A 22,034-nucleotide genomic window follows, 5' to 3' on the forward strand; every position below is an offset into this window, starting at 1 on the left:
TAGTGTTCTGTCTGACGACAGGTCCATATGAACAGGATCCTTCCATCCTTTTCTCATATACGTTCTTGGCAGATGATCCAGAAGTGGTTTGCCATTGCCTTCTTCTGTGTGTGAATGGAGTAATTGTTGGGATGCCACGGAGGAAAACTCCGTGTTGCCTAGACCACGGCCTTGCCCAACACAAGTTATAAATTCGGGCACCGCCGGGAATCGAACCCGTGACTCCAGGATTACAAGGCCAGCGTTCTAACCGCTATACCACCTCATCTTATTATTATTATTAGTGTTCTGTCTGACGACAGGTCCATATGAACAGGATCCTTCCATCCTTTTCTCGGACTGGGACCTGTTCATATACGTTCTTGGCAGATGATCCAGAAGTGGTTTGCCATTGCCTTCTTCTGTGTGTGAATGGAGTAATTGTTGGGATGCCACGGAGGAAAACTCCGTGTTGCCTAGACCACGGCCTTGCCCAACACAAGTTATAAATTCGGGCACCGCCGGGAATCGAACCGGAGACCCCAGGATTACAAGGCCAGCGTTCTAACCGCTAGACCACCTCATATTATTATTATTTAGTGTTCTGTCTGACGACAGGTCCATATGAACAGGATCCTTCCATCCTTTTCTCGGACTGGGACCTGTTCATATACGTTCTTGGCAGATGATCCAGAAGTGGTTTGCCATTGCCTTCTTCTGTGTGTGAATGGAGTAATTGTTGGGATGCCACGGAGGCAAACTCCGTGTTGCCTAGACCACGGCCTTGCCCAACACAAGTTATAAATTCGGGCACCGCCGCGAATCGAACTCGAGACCCCAGGATTACAAGGCCAGCGTTCTAACCGCTACTACAACTACAAAGTGCAAGACTTTGGTCGAGGATAATCAGATCGGGTTCGGAAATAGTCTGTGTGCCCCGTACAGCATCCAGTCTCTGTCTTCACACATTCCCCTTTCCTCAGTTCCTTCTCTGCTTCTGTGACATCCTTTCTAACCGCCTTCCCCTTCGGAATTGTATCTTCGCTCATTCTTAAAACGTGGACACACATTTTATTGTCACCTACTAATAATTTTATTCTCTAATGCAATTACCTGAACATTCTCTCCATCCTGATCATTTATTAATCTCTCAGATAGTTTTTACATAAAAATGTCATCCCTGCTGCCATCAGCCAACACTGCATTTGCGCAGTTCATGAATCTCCGCGATTCCGTAACATCTTCATGCATCCTGTCCTCACCAGGGTCACATAAAAATCGTACAACACTGCAACACGAAAATCTGAGCAGAAGCGAGTGATGACAGCTCAGAACACGCAGAGTAGAGAAGCTAGGGACGCTGTACTGGTGAATTAGAGACGCGCGGTAAGGGGGGAATCCTTCCGTGACCTTGAAGAATAAAAATTCGTGATGGCCCCTGTAGGTAACTGCCACATTCACGTCCAATTACGCCAATAAGTTCTACCGTATTAACTGCAAGTCGGACTTGGGGACTTGGTTTCGTCGTTCTCACAAGAACAGTCGCGTTGAGTGCGAGTTCAACGCAACCCAATCATCAATGCTCTTTGCTCTGTCGGATTGTGATTTGTAATCGGAGATCCGTCGGAACCTTTTGTATGTCTATTTTCGGAATTATCTGTTATTTGAGAACATTCCTAAAATGGCGGTGTCCTGAGAGTTGCATCATTTACCCTTGCGGTGGATGTCCCTTAATGAGATAAGTTTATACTTTCATTATTCTTATTTCTCTCTGTCCTTCTGATTTACTGGCGTCAGATGGGTGGCTTTGATTCCAACAGAGGTAACTCCGAATATGGAAGAACGAACATTTTTTTAGCCAACTTACAAGACTGATTTAGCCTTCTACTAAGCCCGTTCCCTGCAGCACCAACTATATACGGTTGACAGAATTTATACCAGTCCATATTTCTATTTATTTTTTCAATAGTTTTTGTTCTTGCAATTTGCACCGGTTAACTCTGAAACACGACATCGCAGAGGAAGGCGTCCTACCAAGGGGTACAGCACACAATTACATTACTGATGTTTCTCGTTTTTCGCTGATATCGGTTGACCTCCTGCACTAAGATTCTTTCCAATACTCGCATCACGATGAATGCACGCAACATTTCCACGTGTTCTTCGTGTTGTGTAAAGGATTACGAAGGAATGTATATGTGGGCTGTCCCCGACGAACACGGGCAAGCGACTGCCGTCAATTGTCATGATAGGAATTGCCACTTTCCGGGTCCTGTCCTCGAAGAAGAGTCCTTCGTGAGAAGCTGACGGCTGTCCGTCTTTTATGGAAGACCGCATCCTCGTACTATCTCGACGGGGCGCAGTTCCCCGCCGTACGATTATTACAGTGTTCACAGTTGCCGTTTTAATATCATCCTCCCATGTACGCCAAATTATTCCAAGTGGACTCCCACGTTCAGGTTATCCGAAAAAACATGTTGGAACAATTTCTCATTTATCCAATGCGTTCTACGTGTCTCACGAATCTCGTCCTACCCAAATTTTGTTTAGTAGGACTGCATTTCAATGTTTATGATTCCTGATAAAACACGGGAATAATGAAGACAATGAACACTCTTCGGAGTGAAGAAAATAAATGAGCTCGTAATAACTATTAAGAAATTAATTATTAACTTCGCGGGCCGGATGTTACCCGCGGGTCGCCAGCTGAATCGTACTTTACCTCAGCAATATGACGTTGGACACTGCCCAGAGTCCGAGGGATACCTTAACAGGCTAACGAAGCAACAGCGTGTGGACTCCGAGTAGACTACAAGTCTCATTTCGTAATCAAGCGATGTTGCAGTTAGCGTAGGTCACAAGGGCCAGAATTCAAATTGGGGAGGGGAGGGGAGGGGAGGGGAGGGGGGTGTTTGCTGGCATTCATTCGTTGGAGTTGGCACCCCATCAGTAGACATTCCTCAATTCTATTATTAGTCGAGTAGCCTGTATACTGTCTGTAGATCATTTATAACGCCTTCGCTGCGAAATCTGGCCAATTTTGCACAGCCTTCAAACCTGCGGAATCTACGGAACTGACTTACGCTCCAAATAGTGCATGCAGTGAAATATATTCCCATAATAAATTTTCCCCATTCAGAGTACGAAAAAAAAAATGGTCCATGGTGCTCGGAAAGAAGGGCTTAAGTCAAACGTATGTGGTATCGATCGAAGAACTTCTTACCGAAGACACATACCACGCATTTCACTCCTGGTACATCTGAACCTCTCGTCTGTTGTCACCAGGGAACCAAAGTGCCCAGCACCTGTGTGTTCCAATTAAAGCCCGGGATCACGAGAGTCCACGCTCCTTGAAGTCAGATGTGACAGGAGCCAGCGATGGATAATGTCGCCACTGCACAAAACTCTCCTCTCATACGACAGGAGATCAAAAAGAGCGCAGAGGAGCGGCCAACGCAGACCTGATGAATGGGATGCCACTGTTCGATTCCCTCTGTCCTCTCCTGTTGTCTACGCAGAATCAAGTACGAGCAGACAATACAAATGAGCCAATGGACGAACGAAACAGATCACGTACAGATCAACAGCAAGAATTTCAACCCATAAAAGGAATCGGACCAGAATCCCCGAGTGATCGATTACTGTACTCTGAAGCATGTCGATAATTTACTATAACGGTACAAGAGCATTTTTTTAAAGACTGAAACATAAAACAAGTAAATGAACCGACGATACAACCTCTTTCATTCAACTTCATCGCCGGTAAATAAAAAGGAAGTTATGGCTACGAAGCACAGCCACTGAATGACTCTCGGACGATGAAAAGAGCAGATTCTATGAACAATTAAGACGCTCCAAAGACACGCGAACACGTTCTGCCACCCGCAAAAGTCAGAATTTGAAACAAAATACCGCCCGTTCAACACGTTTGCAAAGGTATCGGTTTATTTTTGGGGGAAAAAGTCTGATATACGTAAGCATTCGTGCTGTATGAACTGTCATCCATGTAGACAAAACTTAACTTGGTGTTACACTGAAACACAAGAACTAAGCGAACTCGGCTATTCGCACAGCGAATTTTAATGCAAAAATATTTGAGTTTTAAAACCGCATGTACCGTTACTTATGTCTGGACAGAACAGAAATTTCAGGTGAAATTACAATTATTTCTCACTTATCCATCATCTTGTGAGGGGCCGAAACATTCACGCGAAGTTTTCTTATAAATCATTATTAAAAATCTGCATTCCTTCCACAAAAACTTCAGACTTTACGCTCAATGGCGACACTTTTGCCAACTCGTTTGAAGGCTTCACACGACGGCCATGGAGGTATTATTAAACCTCAGGGAGTAAAAAAGTATCACGATGGGACTTATCCAGAGGCGCGATTTCACGCAAATAGGTCCATCAGTAGTGTATATCAGTGGTATTCAACCTTTTTTGTTCGCGTACCCCCCAGATATAATTTCTCTTCAACTTTGTACCCCCAAAGTTGTTGGTGTATAATTCAAGTTATACATATTACATAATCTACATCTAAAATAAATTAAATAAATTACATTACTGATTATTCAGTGTTTATCATAAAATATTATATATTTTTTTTAAAATTTCACGTACCCCCTAAGATGTCTTCGTGTACCCCCAGATATAATTTCTCTTGAACTTTGTACCCCCAAAGTTGTTGGTGTATAATTCAAGTTATACATAGTATATAATCTACATCTAAAATAAATTAAATAAATTACATTACTGATTATTCAGTGTTTATCATAAAATAATATATTTTTTTTAAATTTCACGTACCCCTTAAGATGTCTTCGCGTACCCCAGGTTGAATACCACTGGTGTAGAAGACCTAATGAATCAGATGACAGACGGACAAATGTAGCTCACTTTCCCATCCATCGCTTTAAGTAAAGCGATTTGTGGACAAAGACGAACACCGATGTTAAAAAAATATCCCGTGCCCGACTGATTATCGTTATCCTTGGAACGTCCTCGTTTCGAACAGCTGAAGACATTCTTAAAAATGCGATGACCGAACTGAAAAAGATTCTCCATAAATACTTCTAGAATACTTAAAAGTCTCCGCAGAGCATTTTGAGTTGCAAACTCAGAAGGGGAGTACACGCAACGACCATACGCAAGTAAAGTGTTCGTGTTACGTCTCATGCTTAGCCTTACTCCGAGAAATCACGATAGGAACACACGATTCTGTCAGAACTTCAGACTACGCAAAGCTGCACGCGGACGGGCAGTTTCCACGTCGTCCACCGCTCGAATCAAGGTCGGCTATTTTGAAGATTTCTGTTTTTTCCCTCTGTCATTTGAAGTAACTACGCGATTGCGTACCGAAATTAGACAAGCTAGCGTTCCCCTGAGACTTCAACCAGAACATTATTCTCGCTTTGTCTAAGCAACGGAGTCCAAGCAAATTGCAGACGACATCCAGACAATCGCTTATTCTGCTTTGGGGGGATTTATGACGTCCAGAATGTATCGCAAATGCTATTTGATTGAGGAATATTGGGAAAGTGAAATTGTGATAAATAAACATCTGAAATCGAGCTCGTGATTTCGGCTCATTCTGCAGGTAAGAGTGCGGACTAAATTTACCTAACTCCGGACAGAGACCCGTGACGACTCTCGCAAACACATTGAAAATTTTGCTCTGGGCTTTAAAACGCAGGGGAATACCTTAATCAGCTACGTGACTATCAGCTTCTCAAGAAGGACTCTGGCCGAAGAAGTTCGTTATGCCGGGTAATCATCGTCATCTTGAAACAAACATAAGTAAAAGAAACCACTGACGTCGGCACTGGATGGAGGGTAGCAAAAATTGTACGCCAGGGGGAAAATCTTTGGTGCCCGTCAGGCAGGAGGCCAGATGAGCCCTCAGAGCAGGTCTGGAAGCTGATTCAATGTAAACAAACGTCAACTCTTCTTTAGCAGGCGACTTTCACACGTGTTCAAATGCAATCGTTTCACCTCGATAGTCTGACATGATATGAAATCTGGACTATCATTCAAACGAGGAGAAGTAGCACAGAACAGCAGGAACGGGTTCTACCGCATTTTGAAAAGCTTGGGTACGCTACGACCACCCTTCACGCAACGTCGTTGCTGCCGGCTGCAGGAGGAACCTTGCCACAGCATCAGAACACGCAGGCAACATCGATGTCGAGAGAGTTGAAACAGCAGCGAGCGAACGAGTGGACGGCACATCCCCGTGCAAATACATACGTCCGGTGTTCCCACTGAAACAGCAAACACCTGAACCCCATCTCCATTCGCTACTACAGCAGGGTCATTCACATTCTAACCCTCCACGGCCGTACGAACTCCGTCCTACAGCTTCTGCAGAAAAGTTTTGTTAGAAAGTTCGAAGGGGAAAAGTCACTCGAAAGCGGTGGGCAAAGAAGGGTTTTTGCATGAAAATGGATCTTAGGCAAATGTGGTTTATAGCAGTGTTATTCAACCGGGGGTACGCGAAGACATCTTAGGGGGTTCGTGAAATTTAAAAAAATAAATATTATTTTATGATAAACACTGAATAATCAGTAATGTAATTTATTTAATTTATTTTAGATGTATATTATATGCTATGTATAACTTGAATTATACACCAACAACTTTGGGGGTACAAAGTTGAAGAGAAATTATATCTGGGGGCACGCGAAGACATCTTAGGGGGTACGTAAAATTTAAAAAATTATATATTATTTTATGATAAACACTGAATAATCAGTAATGTAATTTATTTAATTTATTTTAGATGTAGATTATATACTATGTATAACTTGAATTATACACCAACAACTTTGGGGGTACAAAGTTGAAGAGAAATTATATCTGGGGGGTACAAGAACAAAAAAGGTTGAATACCACTGGTTTATAGGGTGTGGATCAGATTCATCTGACTCAGGATAGGGGCCGATGGTGGGTTCTTGTAAATATACGGTGATAAACCTTCGAGTTCCATAAAAGGCGTGGAATTTGTTGACTAGATGAGCGTACCAACAGCTTCTCAAGAAGGATTCGGCTCCGTGGAGTTAGTGTCCTTGATCGGGCGATAAGTTTCTCCATACCACACATACAGAAAGCAATGCCACTGTCCTTATTAGAGTTATTTTCTCGGGACACACATTCTGCTGTAAACCCCAGGAATATCAGCACGCAGTTTACGCAGCCATATCTGATTTGTACGCACGTCCACAAACTAATTCACACGACTAAGAAAGTCTAAAAGAACAATTTTATTCAATTTAAAGTTCCGTCGTCAGAAGTCTTCAAGCGTCCATCTTCTGCGGAATCAGCACTGGTTGTGGAGATTTCAAAGTCGGCCGTCAGCCGCAAGCAACAGATGGCTGCCTCATCTGTCAAAATAACCTCACACCAACTGCGAACTTCCGAAAAATAATCTAGAATAATAAGCACAGAAATTGACAATATCTTCATCTGGCGTCAGTATGGAAAATTCTTATTATATTAACTGCCTAATAATTTAACTTGTCATTGAAGACTATGACAGAAATTCTACGAGGGCCAAATAAAAGACGATCGCCCAGGAAAAAATATTACCTTTAAATAAATGTATTTATTTTTCGTGGCATATTCAAAAAAGCAAAGTGAAAAATCAATCAAATCAATTACGTACCTAAGAAAACAGAACATCGTGCAAGATGTCAGAAGAGGTCCTCAAAGATGCCGCGTGTCAGAATTACAGCGAACAAATACGAATTCATACAACAGAGTAAAACTACTATAGATATTTATGGTTTATTTAAAGACGCTTATCACTATCACAGACTACGTCGAATGAGAGAATTACAGCTGATGGATGCATGTGTGTACAAAATGTAACACAATCACGCACAAGAAATTCATGAGGTAAAAGACGAGCTATAGAAAAATTCTGTGTTTAAGCATCAAGCCGTCACACATTCTCAACCTTGGCTCCAGATGGTCAGCTTCACGTTTGACCATTTCACCTACGACAGAAAGGAGACTGGGCATCCCTGGATATTGTAGCAGAGATAAAAAAAACCTTTGCCTTCCGAGAATCGAACTCCGGTCATGTGCGACCCGTAACTAGTCACTTTTCTGACCGTGATATCCCAGATCAACAGCCAAACCGGAAACATAGTTCCAATGCAATTCTCGTCGTCAGACGAAGGAAAACCATTCTCTGTCTCCGTAGGCGACTGCTGAATTCTGGCTACGTGTCTGCTGCTATTGTGTTTCGGAGACGACGATTAAACTGACAACGCGTTATAGCCATGCATACGTAGCATCACGGAACGAGAAACCTGCGCTATTCTCATATAAGGCAATGGGAACGTGTTTCTAGACTGAAAAATACCTCACACGCGAATCGTAACCATCCGTAGGAGTTCAAATCCTAGAGCAAATCGATAACTGAATGCGAGGGCAACGAAATGGATCTTCAATACAGTGTAAAGCAGCGGATTGGATTCTAAAGGCGTAAACAAGGTAATGAACACGCGGACCTCATATATTTACCACCCAAGCGACGACCAGTTTCTGAAGAAGGGCTTCCACGGAGCTGTGCGTGATTTGGCAAAAAGTGAAACATGACAGTCATCTGTTTAAGAGTAGGCTACTGTTACCACGCTCTGCTGTAGGCACCGAAAGCCCACAGCGGGCCACCTCCCGCACAGCGGAGTCCTCTTCATGTGGGCAGGCTGGCAATGAGCTCTCTCCATCTGCCTCAACTTTGCTCTCCGTGGCAAAGTTGCTAATAGGTCGTTTCCACCTGATTTCGAGCGTCTTCCTATAGTTTCAGATTCCCTCTTCGTTCATTCTTGTGATGTGTGTCCAGACAATCATTTTCTGCTGTTCATCAGTTTATCTCCAAAATTCTTAATATGTAACTCGATTGATCCGGGTTCGACGTGGCCGACATTAAATGTGGGCTATTTGCGACATCTACGTACTTCTGACAGCAAACACATCACATCCACACACCATAAACAATAGACTGTTTGAAGATTTCCGTCTTCTGGGTTGTTGCGCTGTGTAGTCTGGTCGATGTTTACCAACGTTTCAGAGGTCATACTGCCTCCGTCATCAGAGTATGAAGATTTCTGTCTTCTGATGACGGAGGCAGTATGACCTCTGAAACGTTGGTTAACATCGACCAGACTACACAGCGCAACAACCCAGAAGACGGAAATATTCATACTCTGATGACGGAGGCAGTATGACCTCTGAAACGTTGGTTAACATCGACCAGACTACACAGCGCAACAACCCAGAAGACGGAAATCTTCATACTCACCGCTGTGAGAACCTCAAGTCTTAAATAGACTGTTTAATTATGAAACGCATTCCAGTATAATTTAATCTATTTACAATATCTGACTGAAACAGAATGCTTGCAGAAATGTGGATGATATTAAAATGACTCTTTAAATATTAGGGTGTGAGATGTAGAACGGGTTAGATAAACTTGGGCCAAGCTTTGGGTCCCATGTTTCAATTGAAGTGCCAATTTAAGAAAAATAATCAGTCATTTAAAAATAACGTATACGATATTTAAAAAAATGTCGATTTCCCAACTGTTACAGAATATTACTAAAACTTAGTATACGTCTATGCATCCTACGCAATTTTCTCTTCTGGTGACTGCCAAATATACTTTTTACGTAACCGACTAGACTAATTTTAATATCAGTTGTAACGTTACAGGAACTATTAATATAATTTGCATATTTATAAATGAAATAGAGGTCGCCCCAAGAAAAGATGAGAAGGTCGGATGGAGTTGTTCCACCAACTTCAAGTAGTAATTTCGCAACAACCCGCGGAATGTGGTGATCAGAAGACAAAGAACAAACTTCGAGCAGGTGAACGAACCAATGCACGAACGCACTGAATTAACACCATAACACGTGATGCCTGTAATTTACCAGATTTCTGCGACCAGTCATTTTCGAGGTGGTAAACCGCAAAATGATCAATAGGTACAGCGAACACCGGCTCAGACAATACGTATAATTAATGGCAGTAATCCCAGAGGCTGTTGGCGACACAGGTCAGGTCAGCAACTAGCTTCTGGAGCTGCGTGGTGGTCGTGAGAAACAGCCCCTCGCACTCCCGAATATGGTCGTCCAGGAGAATGGACGCTGCTGTTTGCAGAAAAGGCGCGAATCGGCCTCGAGATGGCTTGTCTGTCTGCCTCTCTCTGTTTCTTCCTGTGTGCCACTCATCTTTAATTATCTGACAGAGCCCCACGAGAAGTGCGGGCGTGAACGACTACGCTGTACTGTTTCCAGAAACATAAGTTCGCCCCTGTAACGGGAGAATGGACAAATACTGAGGAGCTTCAAAATGTGTTCCTGTCATCAAATCAACGGCAACAGGCAGGACACGTAGCACGAATGGGATAAATAAATACACACACAATCCGTCGGAAAACATGAACACAAGAAAATATCGAAAATACCTCAGGCAGATGGGAGTAAAAATATTTAAATTTTTCTTAAAAATAGGATATGTGTATGATGATTGGATTCGTCTGGCTCATGAAAGGGTCCAGCTGCGGGTTCCTCGGAAGCACTAATAAATCTCTGGGCTTAATAAAGGGTCGGGAATATCTTGATCAGCTAAGCGACTTTCAGCTTATCAAGGTCAATATTCGATAAAATCTGGGATGACAGTATTGCGTTCAGTATTAAGGCTTTGACCGGGATGTTCTTTTGTTAAATCTTATGTGGTACCGCCTGATTCGACTTCTAATGGTTAAGTGAAGTGTTTTCTTCGCGGTACGGTCTGGATTCGTAAATATTATGAAGACAAGCTTCGGCTTCAAAGGGTTAACCAGCTGATTTTCGTAATGGTGAGGCGTAGTGTTTTCTTCGCGGTACGGACTGAATTCATAAATAATACTAGGACGATCTTCGGCTTCAAAGGGTTAATACCAAATTTGATTCCATATTTTCAGATACTCGCTAAAATCTTCTCAAAAATTGGATACCCGAACACATAATTACTCAGTAGGCCATTTGGGCTTATGAAACGTAAACATTTTTTGCGACACGAGGCCTCAGAAAGTCACGGAACGCATGCAAACACGGGGTGTGGCTGGCATAAATCAGCCAAAGTCAGTGACTGTGCAGTTAAGGACTTACCACAGTCCAGTCCTAACCCACAAGCCACGAACTTATCCTCAACAGCTCAAGAGATGACAAATCGCTCATCACAACGTCGTGGAGGGCAGCACTTCTTAAAATTCGTACGCAGGGCGGCTTACAGACACACCTTGTCCCAGCTCGGCGTGTGGCATGTCCGCACCTGCCGGCTACCAGTTACATGATTCATCGTTGTCCCTGGCAATGAATCCTCTCCTCGGTCATGGGCCCCTAGGGGCAAACGCTGGAAGCAACTGGCGCCAGACATAGCACAGAACTTCAATGACGAGTCCAAATTAAGAACTGAAAACATGGCGTTCTTTTGACGTTCAGAGTCATCCGAGGCCATCGCAGTAAACTTCATTACCTCGATAAAACACATGACTACTTAACCGAGCCTAAGAACACGCACATTAATTACACCCTCTCCATATTCAGCATACATCAAGGCATAAATGCATTCGACATGATTTAAATTATTAAATCCTTCCACGCAAAACAAGCAACTGCTCCTACAAAAGACAAAGACGCCACCCGCAACACACGCGTTACTTAATCGTCACAGAAAACGTCTGATTAGTTCGTCTCCTTTCCTGACCACTCATCTCAATCTCGTGCAGAGACCCTGAATGCACGGAGCTAGACTCCATGGCGAGGCGCGTTTGACAGACAAAACTTAACACTACCTCGCGGAAGGACTTCCCAGTCAGAAACCCTCGTTTCAACTTCCAATAAGCGTCACACTTTCATTTCGGTGAGACGCTCGTCTGAACACGAGAGACGCAAGTCCGAGATGATGACGATTCAAACTGAAATAGAAATCTCGCAGATATAAACTTCGCTTAACCTCCCTTGAGCCTGCTACCACTACGGAATGGCGCGGTCTCGTGTTCCTGGTGGAGAAGACGGTTTCCAGATACGTTGGACGACCGCGAAAATATCGAACAGCCGACAGCCCCTGGTGGGCGTAGGGCTATCAACACACTGCCCGCAAAATGAGCGGATTCTGTGGATGTTTCAAGGGGATAGACCCACATGAAGTGCTGGTAGTTTAAACAAGACATGATCTGGACCGAAACAACCACAAAGTGCAGATATGAAGAAAATAAACGCCTACAGAATGTTGCATTACATGTGGAGAGCAAAATTATTTGGTTTACTAATTGGTGTACTAAATAACAAACAAATCTGAGGCAACGAGTTAAGAAGTAGAGTTTGCTGACGTCATGTCGTATTTAAGCCTTCAACGAGATGATGTGACGCTGCTTTTGTTAATGCGAAGAGAGAACATAAATAAAGTGTCACAGGGACGTTCCTCCCTCCGAAATAAACATTTCACTTCTAAATACACCAATCACGAAACGGCTGAATGTAACATCTGTCTCCCCATCTAGCTGATGAAGAAGACACTGAAGATTCAAAGGCCTCTCCACTCACGCCGTACAGAAGGTATCCGACGTTAAGGTTTGACGGTCTGTGCCCGTCTGAGCCCACATTCCTCTACACCCACCTGGTTTCACAGGCTCGGGATTGCACACCCACGACAATTACATCCAACAACAGCATTGCCACTAAAGGGCGGATCGCATATATAAAACACACACACACCACACAATAAAGACTGGACACACTGTGTCACTGACCAGTTTAACGTAGTTCGTAACTCTCCATCAACAAGACAGTATTCTAAATGGCCTCGTCAGTCTGTACGACTGCCAGGTACACCCATAAACCTGTGTCTTATGTCATCGCCGATTCAACGGTACGTCATATCTGCAAATGACCCGTGTGAACGCTGTCAAATCAAAGCTAGTGCCTCAAGTGTGTAATGCTTAGATCTGCACAGCGAAATGGCGGGGAAAAGACCAACGCGATGAACGGACCCTGTCCTGGGCCAACAAAATCCAGTCTCCTTCAACTCCTATCTCCCATAGATCCCGCCTGAGATTATCCTCCCATCTACGTCTAGGTCTCCCCAGCGGTCTCTTCCCCTCAGGCTTCCCAAATAGTGGACCCAACCAACCAGAAGGCTTACGGAACCCGAAGGTTCATCACCGAATTAACCAAAGCCCTGTCCTGGGCCAACAAAATCCAATCTCCTTCAACTCCTATCTCCCATAGATCCCGCCTGAGATTATCCTCCCATCTACGTCTAGGTCTCCCCAGCGGTCTCTTCCCCTCAGGCTTCCCAAATAGTGGACCCAACCAACCAGAAGGCTTACCGAACCCGAAGGTTCATCACCGAATTAACCAAAGCCTTCCACCGGACCCTGTCCTGGGCCAACAAAATCCAATCTCCTTCAACTCCTATCTCCCATAGATCCCGCCTGAGATTATCCTCCCATCTACGTCTAGGTCTCCCCTCAGACTTCCCAACCAATACCCGGTGCACTCTAGAAACTGGCTATTCTGAGGTTGGCGAAAACATTCTCGAAGATGACTGTCATACGCCCATTATGAATGTGTGGAGCTATACATCTACTCTCCACTACTTTACCAGCAGGGACGACTTTGCCTTGGGCACAACTAACTCGCTGTGAAGTATGCGGCATGACTGTGTTCCTATGCATTAACCAATGCACGTAGAAACGATCCGGCATGAGCTTCCGGCACGTGTCATGCATAGTGTGAGAGCCGCAGAGCTGTGGCCCAACTTACCGGATCAGGTTGTGCTAAATGTCTTCAGTATCTGCACGGAGACACCCGCATTCATATTTTATTATGTGCAACCCCGGGGCTGAAATGCTTAGTTACCGTCTTGGCTGAGGTCCTGGGTTCGATCTCCAATGCCACCACTAATAACAGTATATTGACAACCGATCCCTGAGACTGGACGAGAGCCAATTCACGAAACGCCTTTTAATGTTGACAAAATCGGTGGCATTCTGACGCAATGACTTTCACGTTTTGGCGCAACTGTATTTTTCTAAGAATTATTTGTTAAAAACCAGAGGCGGCCATGTTTGTTGCCTTTCTCTCGGAATTCGACCTTCAGCACTTCTCCCTAAAAAAAATCACGCTTTCCTGGTGGGAGGGGTTCCCCCCCTACTTTCGGAAAGATCCGCGTTAGGGGAGTTCGTTGCCTTAAAAATGTTACCGAAATGCAAATTAACTCATCTGCAGTCCATTCACGGAGACGGAGACTGTCGATGTAAACAGATGTGTCTGAACAGAGCACCGTAGTTAAGCACGAGTCAGTTACGTGATCCGAGGGCCAATGCAGCCCGCATAACACGGGGTCACGTGATGTGTTAACGTCCACTGCCTTCGCCCTGAGAGAAGATACTGGGAAAGGAATTTTCAGTACCGTACAGAAAATCCCGTCAGTGGCCCCGATTAATTCACTTCATAGCCTCTTACCCTGTTTAATTAAAATCCATTTTAATATTATCTTGCAATCCGCGCTCATGTCTCCCACGTCGTCCGTTGTCTTCAGCATTCCAATCAAAATTCTGTATAAATTTCTTATCTCCGTTCGCGCTACATGGCTTGCCCATCACCAGAGTACAAATTATGAGACTGCACATCACGGAATGCCCTGTCTCTTACGTCCAAACATTCTCCATCGCTCTGAGTTCTGCTCTTAATGTGAAAGTAATTATTACAGACAAGCATAAATCATGTCTCAAGAAGAGACCATTCTCATTAGAATTGGTGAATTGAAATGATAGCAGGTTTGGGGGATATAAACCCGGGAACTTCGAAACACAAAGCACGATTGCTAACCACTTGGTCGCGATGTTTGGCAAACAATTCTTGGCACAGGTACCACTTCCACGTTTGCCATGAATGCGTAAGGCTGTTTGTCCTTTAATAGCCACGAATTTCAAGAAAAACAAGGCTTCTTTGCGGATCCTTCTTTGAGGTTCACAGCTGACGGCGGCCTTCCGACTGCAGTGTTCCTACTTGTATCTGTCTCACTGCTAACCATTCTTGGATTCCCGAAGGCCATCACGTTGCATTGAAAGCACTTGCGCGCAAGCATGGCATACTGGACACACATCGGCCAAAGATCTCCATTTTTGGGGTTAAGAGTAACTTGCTACTATATTTCAGCAGTGCGAAGCAGTTAGCCTGTTCTGAATCAGTTAATTCTGTCGTAATTATTTTATGAAGCCAGTAAAGACGATTACAGTGGACGCAAAATAACTCCGAGCTTCGTAGGGGAGGGCTTCGAATCTCTGGAACCTCGTGTGAGGCTTCGCCCCGTCGTGGCGAATTCTTCGAACAAGTTCCCTCGGAGTTTCAGGGTTCCAAACGTTGTGCTCAGCGTAAATGGTGTAGCCATTACACCTGGAATCCAACATCCCAGACACCGGTCTCGAGGTCTAAGAATCGTCCCCACGAACTTCTATTCGCCGACGACTGTCAAAATTTTGTACGGCCAAAAACTCAACCACCCCACGCTGTCTGTTTCATATTCGCACCGTCGCCTTACACTAAGCCATTTTAGAGACTGCACTCCAGAGACATCTTGTACTCGTAAATAGATGAAACTTTTTATAAACGTGCGAGCAAGGCCCGCTAGTGGAATGCCTTTAGACAAAGCTAAATCACATTTCAAGCATTTTATAGGTTGGGTAGAGCCTCAATCCTTTTTATTAATATCAAGGGAGCTTCCTCAGACTCAAAGTTTTTTTAATAATTTCCCTTGTCCTCACTTTGGCAGCAGATGGGAGGCGGCAGGTCCGCGGATGGACATAAAAACCGAACCAGTACTGCCTCAGGCCTTTAAAAGGATCGTTTATTTTTATTCCCGAAATCTTTTCGTCTTCATTGTCAGTTAATACACCCAAAAGCACATTAAATTTAAATAACTGGACGTAGAACCATCAAAATCATGAGTTTATTTTGCTAACAAGTACGTCAATCTGACTAGAGTTGTTTACGCTTGCATGACGACGACGTCAGGGTAACATCCGCGACCACAAGCCGTCAATAAAGATCGGCATTAGAGCACGAAAATGGCCTTTGAACACGGCGTTAAAGACCTCAGCGGGTTATCCGAACATGGGACGAGGTGAGGCAACTTGGCAACGTTACTACAGCTGGGATGCTGGACGCAGCTTTCAGAAAGAAGCTTTCTCTCTCTCTCTCTCTCTCTCTCTCTCTCTCTCTCTCTCTCTCTCTCTGTAATCTAATTTTAGTGCACGCTTCCCCCCCCCCCAAAAACCCTTCCTAATCACAAGAAGGGCACGGACGTGTGCCAACCAACTGACGGCGAACCATGTAAGGCAACCCACGAGCCACGACACTTGCCGGCGAAGTCAAAGGCAGAAAATTGGCAAACCATCTCCCACCTGATCATGCTGCAACAGAGTTAGTTCAGTCGAGTGATCGATAATCGAGCACTAATTAAACGTAACCGGGATACGAGATCTGGACTCTGGGGGCGATTAAGTATAAATTATATAAAAAAATTAAACAACGGGCGAAACCCATTTTTATAACTTCGATTCATCAAACCATTTCTACACTTACACGAAAATGTTATGAAATTTCGTACACTATACTGCTGGGACTTGCTTGCAAGCTAAAATATCAAAAAGAAATTTACATCACTGAAACGTCGATTCTCTATCCGTCTCTCTCTGACCGAACACTAGCATTTACAACAACTCTGACGTCAGTGTCTGCAAATCTTACTAATTACTCTGCAAGCCCTTCATGAAAGGTAAAATGCAATATTTTTCGAGCTAAAAATACTCAAATACGTTCCACTCTTTAACTTTCAGCAACACTGAATTCCGCACTTCGTGAGAACTTGGACAACTTGAGAACGCCCTCACAAAGCACCTGTTTCGAAAGGAAAAGACTGAGTAAAACAACGCATTTCGACTTCTCTAGAGCTTTCTTTACCTCGGTGGCAGAAACCTGCACGTCTAAGCAATAACCTTGTACTGAAACGTACGTACAAACATGAACATGGACACAGTTGATCGAAACATTACGATAACGAACTCCAGGCTGGAGATATAAAGTTCTCTGCTGCAGTGTTTGAACAGATATCACAAGTAAACTTGTCAATTATTTATCTACAACTGAGGGATTTAAAATAATCTCACTTTTTCACTTTTGTACGTATGATTCATAGCAAAAAAGGAGACGCAGCTGGTAATCTAAAAGACAACATTTCCTGCACTTTAAGACAGAGAAAGGGTCTGGAGTAACAAAGAACACTTGAACACATTTGACTCATCGGGACGAGAGAACTCCTTCGAGCGATTCAGAGCCGCCAACATACAAGAAATTAGTCCCGAAGTGTCACGCACAGGAACCACACGTGAAATGCCAACATGTTCATAGAAACCAGTGGCTGATCGTAACATTACCATTCACCACGTGGTGCCAAAACCGAGGAACACGGACACCACCCAACGTCCGTCCCTACCGTGACCTGAATACATTCTTCAAGCCGTGTTTGTATACAAGCAGAACTGATTCCACCCACACCCACTCTCACTCGCTCACACAAATAAGAGTGAGATCCGGAACACCTTCGTTTTTACGTCAAAAACCAAGTTCCGTCATCCAAAGAAGATCTACGGAAAATGAAGCATGGCCGCGAATTCAGTTACAGACGAGCGCGGCTGTCAACCACAAATTTCACATTTCCCCACTGCCAACTAAATTTAACCCCAAGAGATTCTGGTCAAACGATCACAGAATTTGGCAACGACGTCATATCAGGGATGCATCCGTCTCTGGTGAATGTACCACACGGGAACCCGAAAAGTACATGAGAGATAATATTAAAATGGACAAACAAACCGCACACAGCCATAACAGGAAAATAACCTACAGTATTCTACGGAGTAAGAAAAACGCACGTGCTAAATTTCTGACAAAACAGACCAAAAATGCCCCCAAAGTTTACATATTATTCAGGGCAGAATGTTGCACTGTACTTACCACATGGCCTGAACAGACACCGGCTTGAAAATGTGATGTCGCCCACACACACTCACGCTGAAGCCACTGGAATCAAAGCAAACAGCGACATCTTTATTATTTGTAGTGTTCTGTCTGACGACAGGTCCATATGAACAGGATCCTTCCATCCTTTTCTCGGACTGGGACCTGTTCATATACGTTCTTGGCAGATGATCCAGAAGTGGTTTGCCATTGCCTTCTTCTGTGTGTGAATGGAGTAATTGTTGGGATGCCACGGAGGAAAACTCCGTGTTGCCTAGACCACGGCCTTGCCCAACACAAGTTATAAATTCGGGCACCTCGGGGAATCGAACCCGAGACCCCAGGATTACAAGGCCAGCGTTCTAACCGCTAGACCACCTCATCTTATTATTATTTAGTGTTCTGTCTGACGACAGGTCCATATGAACAGGATCCTTCCATCCTTTTCTCGGACTGGGACCTGTTCATATACGTTCTTGGCAGATGATCCAGAAGTGGTTTGCCATTGCCTTCTTCTGTGTGTGAATGGAGTAATTGTTGGGAAGCCCCCGGAGGAAAACTCCGTGTTGCCTAGACAACGGCCTTGCCCAACACAAGTTATAAATTCGGGCACCTCGGGGAATCGAACCCGAGACCCCAGGATTACAAGGCCAGCGTTCTAACCGCTAGACCACCTCATCTTATTATTATTTAGTGTTCTGTCTGACGACAGGTCCATATGAACAGGATCCTTCCATCCTTTTCTCGGACTGGGACCTGTTCATATACGTTCTTGGCAGATGATCCAGAAGTAGTTTGCCATTGCCTTCTTCTGTGTGTGAATGGAGTAATTGTTGGGAAGCCCCCGGAGGAAAACTCCGTGTTGCCTAGACAACGGCCTTGCCCAACACAAGTTATAAATTCGGGCACCTCGGGGAATCGAACCCGAGACCCCAGGATTACAAGGCCAGCGTTCTAACCGCTAGACCACCTCATCTTATTATTATTTAGTGTTCTGTCTGACGACAGGTCCATATGAACAGGATCCTTCCATCCTTTTCTCGGACTGGGACCTGTTCATATACGTTCTTGGCAGATGATCCAGAAGTGGTTTGCCATTGCCTTCTTCTGTGTGTGAATGGAGTAATTGTTGGGAAGCCCCCGGAGGAAAACTCCGTGTTGCCTAGACAACGGCCTTGCCGAACACAAGTTATAAATTCGGGCACCTCGGGGAATCGAACCCGAGACCCCAGGATTACAAGGCCAGCGTTCTAACCGCTAGCCCACCGTGGCTGTTAGCGACATCTTACAGCAAGAAAATGTCAAAACGACGATAGGCGTCAAACCTGCCTCTCTTTTTTTTTATAAGTCATGTAAGGATTAAGAAATCACATCAAAATCCACTTACAGAGTGAAACAGTCCCGTCTCTTGTCTCCTCGTCAGAAATTTTTACAAATCTGCTGTCACATCAGGCCACGAGCATCCAAAAGTACTTTCTGGCACAAGTTTTGACTCTCAGGCCATCTCAAGCACCGACCTTGCGAACGCAATAAAGATAGCCTACGACAGGGGTTCTCCACCCCTAGTCTGCTAAAATGTTTTGTAGTTTCTGGCTATATGTTCCTTTGTGACGAAAGAACGGGAAAGAACCTGTCGATGTCGCAAATATCTGGCAGTTCAGATCAATCTTACAGTCTAGTGGTTACTAAACGTCCCACCTGCTTCAAAAATCAGTCACCAGATACTGAAACATTACGAAAAAAGTATCAAACATGTTACCAATGATTTATTTTACAAAAGAAACCGTTGAGTAACATGTAAACGTGGATGTACTCGTATTTCCAATAAACTATCACGAAGTTCCGACTCGCGAATCGATAAAAGGGTGAAAAAGGTTGAGAACCCCTGACTTCAGATAAAAGACACGTGTTTTCAGTGCCGTGCGCGTTGATGGATGCCACTGAAATTGCATAAATAACGGATGCTGTACAGCAGTCGGCGCGAATCTGCGGGTTTCACCTTCATTATACCTGCCTTTTGAGGCAAGGCGCCTACATACTGCCTTGTCTGAAAACATCGGGCAGTCGCGGCTATCGCTTCAACTGGCAGCACCAGTTGATGCAGCAAGCCTCAAAGTAACCGATCGTTGTCTCTCCTCCGCCCTCTGCCGATTACATTCAAGGGACGAACGTTAAACTCGCGGATACGTGCCGATCACCTCACGAAGGACGAGATGAAAATTCTGATGTAACAGAAGCCACTCAAATATCAAAATATCGGACTCAGTACAAAGAGGACAGAACGTCTGAATAAGGTTTAATATTAATGGTCTTTTTTGAAGGATAACGCCTGATAAAAGTCCTGTTAATGCAAGTGGAACAACCACGTCGAAAGGCTACGTCTTGCGTTGAAGATTCAACGGAACATTTGTTCTTCCAGTGGACGCCATCACTTAAGCAAGCCACGTAAAACTGCCCCCCCCCCCCCCCCCCCCCCCGTCAATGTGAAAGCCCACTTTTTCAAAAGACCAGCCTTCCGCTTTAATAATTGCCAAAGCACTAGCGGAAATTGTAAAAGTTTAAACTAAAACAGGTAGACGCACGGTTTTAGTTGTATTCTGACAATAAATACAATTCATTCTTTTCCGATTAAAACTGTGGCTTCTTCTATTATGATACTTTAATGTTTAACCCGAAATCTTGTAAGTATCCAATTACATGATTTGGAAGGTGGTAACCCCCTCCCCCCGTCAAGATCGCGGAGTACAGTCCTCGTTGAGAAACTATCATTACACCCACCACATAGACCACAAATTCCCCAGCTCCTATGAAACCCAAAGGTTCACCCCCGTAAGCCTGACGCCTCCTAACACTTCGTAACACTTTCTTCCTTCACGGCGAAGAGTTGTTAGCCAAGTGACACCCTTGTCAGCTGCGCCTACTCCGTCAAAAAATTTGAAAACGAGCTGTTTATTGTTTGTTCATTCCCGCGTTAATTACTTCCGTGGACTCGCGACGATCGAACTTACCCATCGCCGTCGAGCGTGATGGCCGTGTCCGCGAGAACCCTCAGTACCAGTCCCACGGTGGTCTTCTCGTTGCAGTCGATCCCAAGGAGGCAACTCTCCTCGGCGTCCTGGCGTCCCACGCACGAGACCACGACCAGGTACCGGGTACGACAAGAATGCGCACTCTCTAGCTTCACAGCCTGCAACACCACAAAGGGGGGTGGAAAATGAGTCAGGGCGGCGGCGGCGGCTGTACGAAGAGGGCGTCGAGGACGTCGGACGTCCCCAACCACTGGAAGAAAACATCGTATTTCTCTTACCAACATCAGAAGACGGCTTTCGTTGACGAAGAAAAAATCTTACGTACTTAACTTTAAATTTGCTACGTAACGCGTGTTTATAACCCAACATCAGAACGCAATTTAAGTCATTGGTTGGCTTCGGTCCGAGTTGTTATTGGGAAGAACTTAGTTTCCGCCATCTTTTCAACTGCCAAATACTTCATACAGAAATCTGAAGGTCTATGATCAAATTCTAGCTGCAGTGTTTCATTACTTGTCGGTGTCGAAGTGTAATACCGACATGTCATTGGTTTATATCCTGTAAAAATATTGTCTTAACAACATTTCCCGGCCCTATATTAAATCGGAAGTGTGTCGCTTACATCTCCAAGTTCGCGCATCTGCCATGTTGTTATTACTGAGTTTAGGGAATTAAAAATTACGAGGTTGGGGTGGCCTGCAATGGCGTAAAGTGCATACCAAGTAAAGCAAAAATCGGTCAGCTGGTTCAAAAGTTGTATAGGAGAACACGCACACATATCCTGAAGTATAAACGGATTGATGTTTGTAATGGAGGAGCGTTGTGTTTCCTTTGAGGTAGGGACTCGGTGTTAAAAGTATTTTTTATATCAGCGTCGGCTTCAGGGGGCTAAAAAGCGGTCGACGTTGTCCATTTCTATAATTCATGAATTTCTAATTTCGTGTTTAATCAGT

General features: G+C 44.4%; 1 protein-coding gene across 2 annotated transcripts in view; it reads right to left on the reverse strand.

Moving 5' to 3' along the window:
• The window catches only part of ssh (Protein phosphatase Slingshot), a 143,590-nt gene that overhangs the window by 20,256 nt on the left and 101,300 nt on the right, over positions 1–22,034 (reverse strand). For both annotated transcript variants that reach the window (XM_087351290.1, XM_087351289.1), the window contains exons 4-5: positions 21,061–21,239; positions 18,050–18,115 (exon numbers count right to left, since the gene is read on the reverse strand). In XM_087351290.1, coding sequence (XP_087207416.1) covers positions 18,050–18,115; positions 21,061–21,239 — 245 coding nt within the window. The remainder of the gene's footprint in view (positions 1–18,049; positions 18,116–21,060; positions 21,240–22,034) is intronic.

This window comes from Zootermopsis nevadensis, unplaced genomic scaffold (genome assembly GCF_977971745.1).
Source record: "Zootermopsis nevadensis isolate Lab colony 2312 unplaced genomic scaffold, Znev_1.0 Znev_ptg000019l, whole genome shotgun sequence".
Lineage (NCBI taxonomy): Eukaryota > Metazoa > Arthropoda > Insecta > Blattodea > Termopsidae > Zootermopsis > Zootermopsis nevadensis.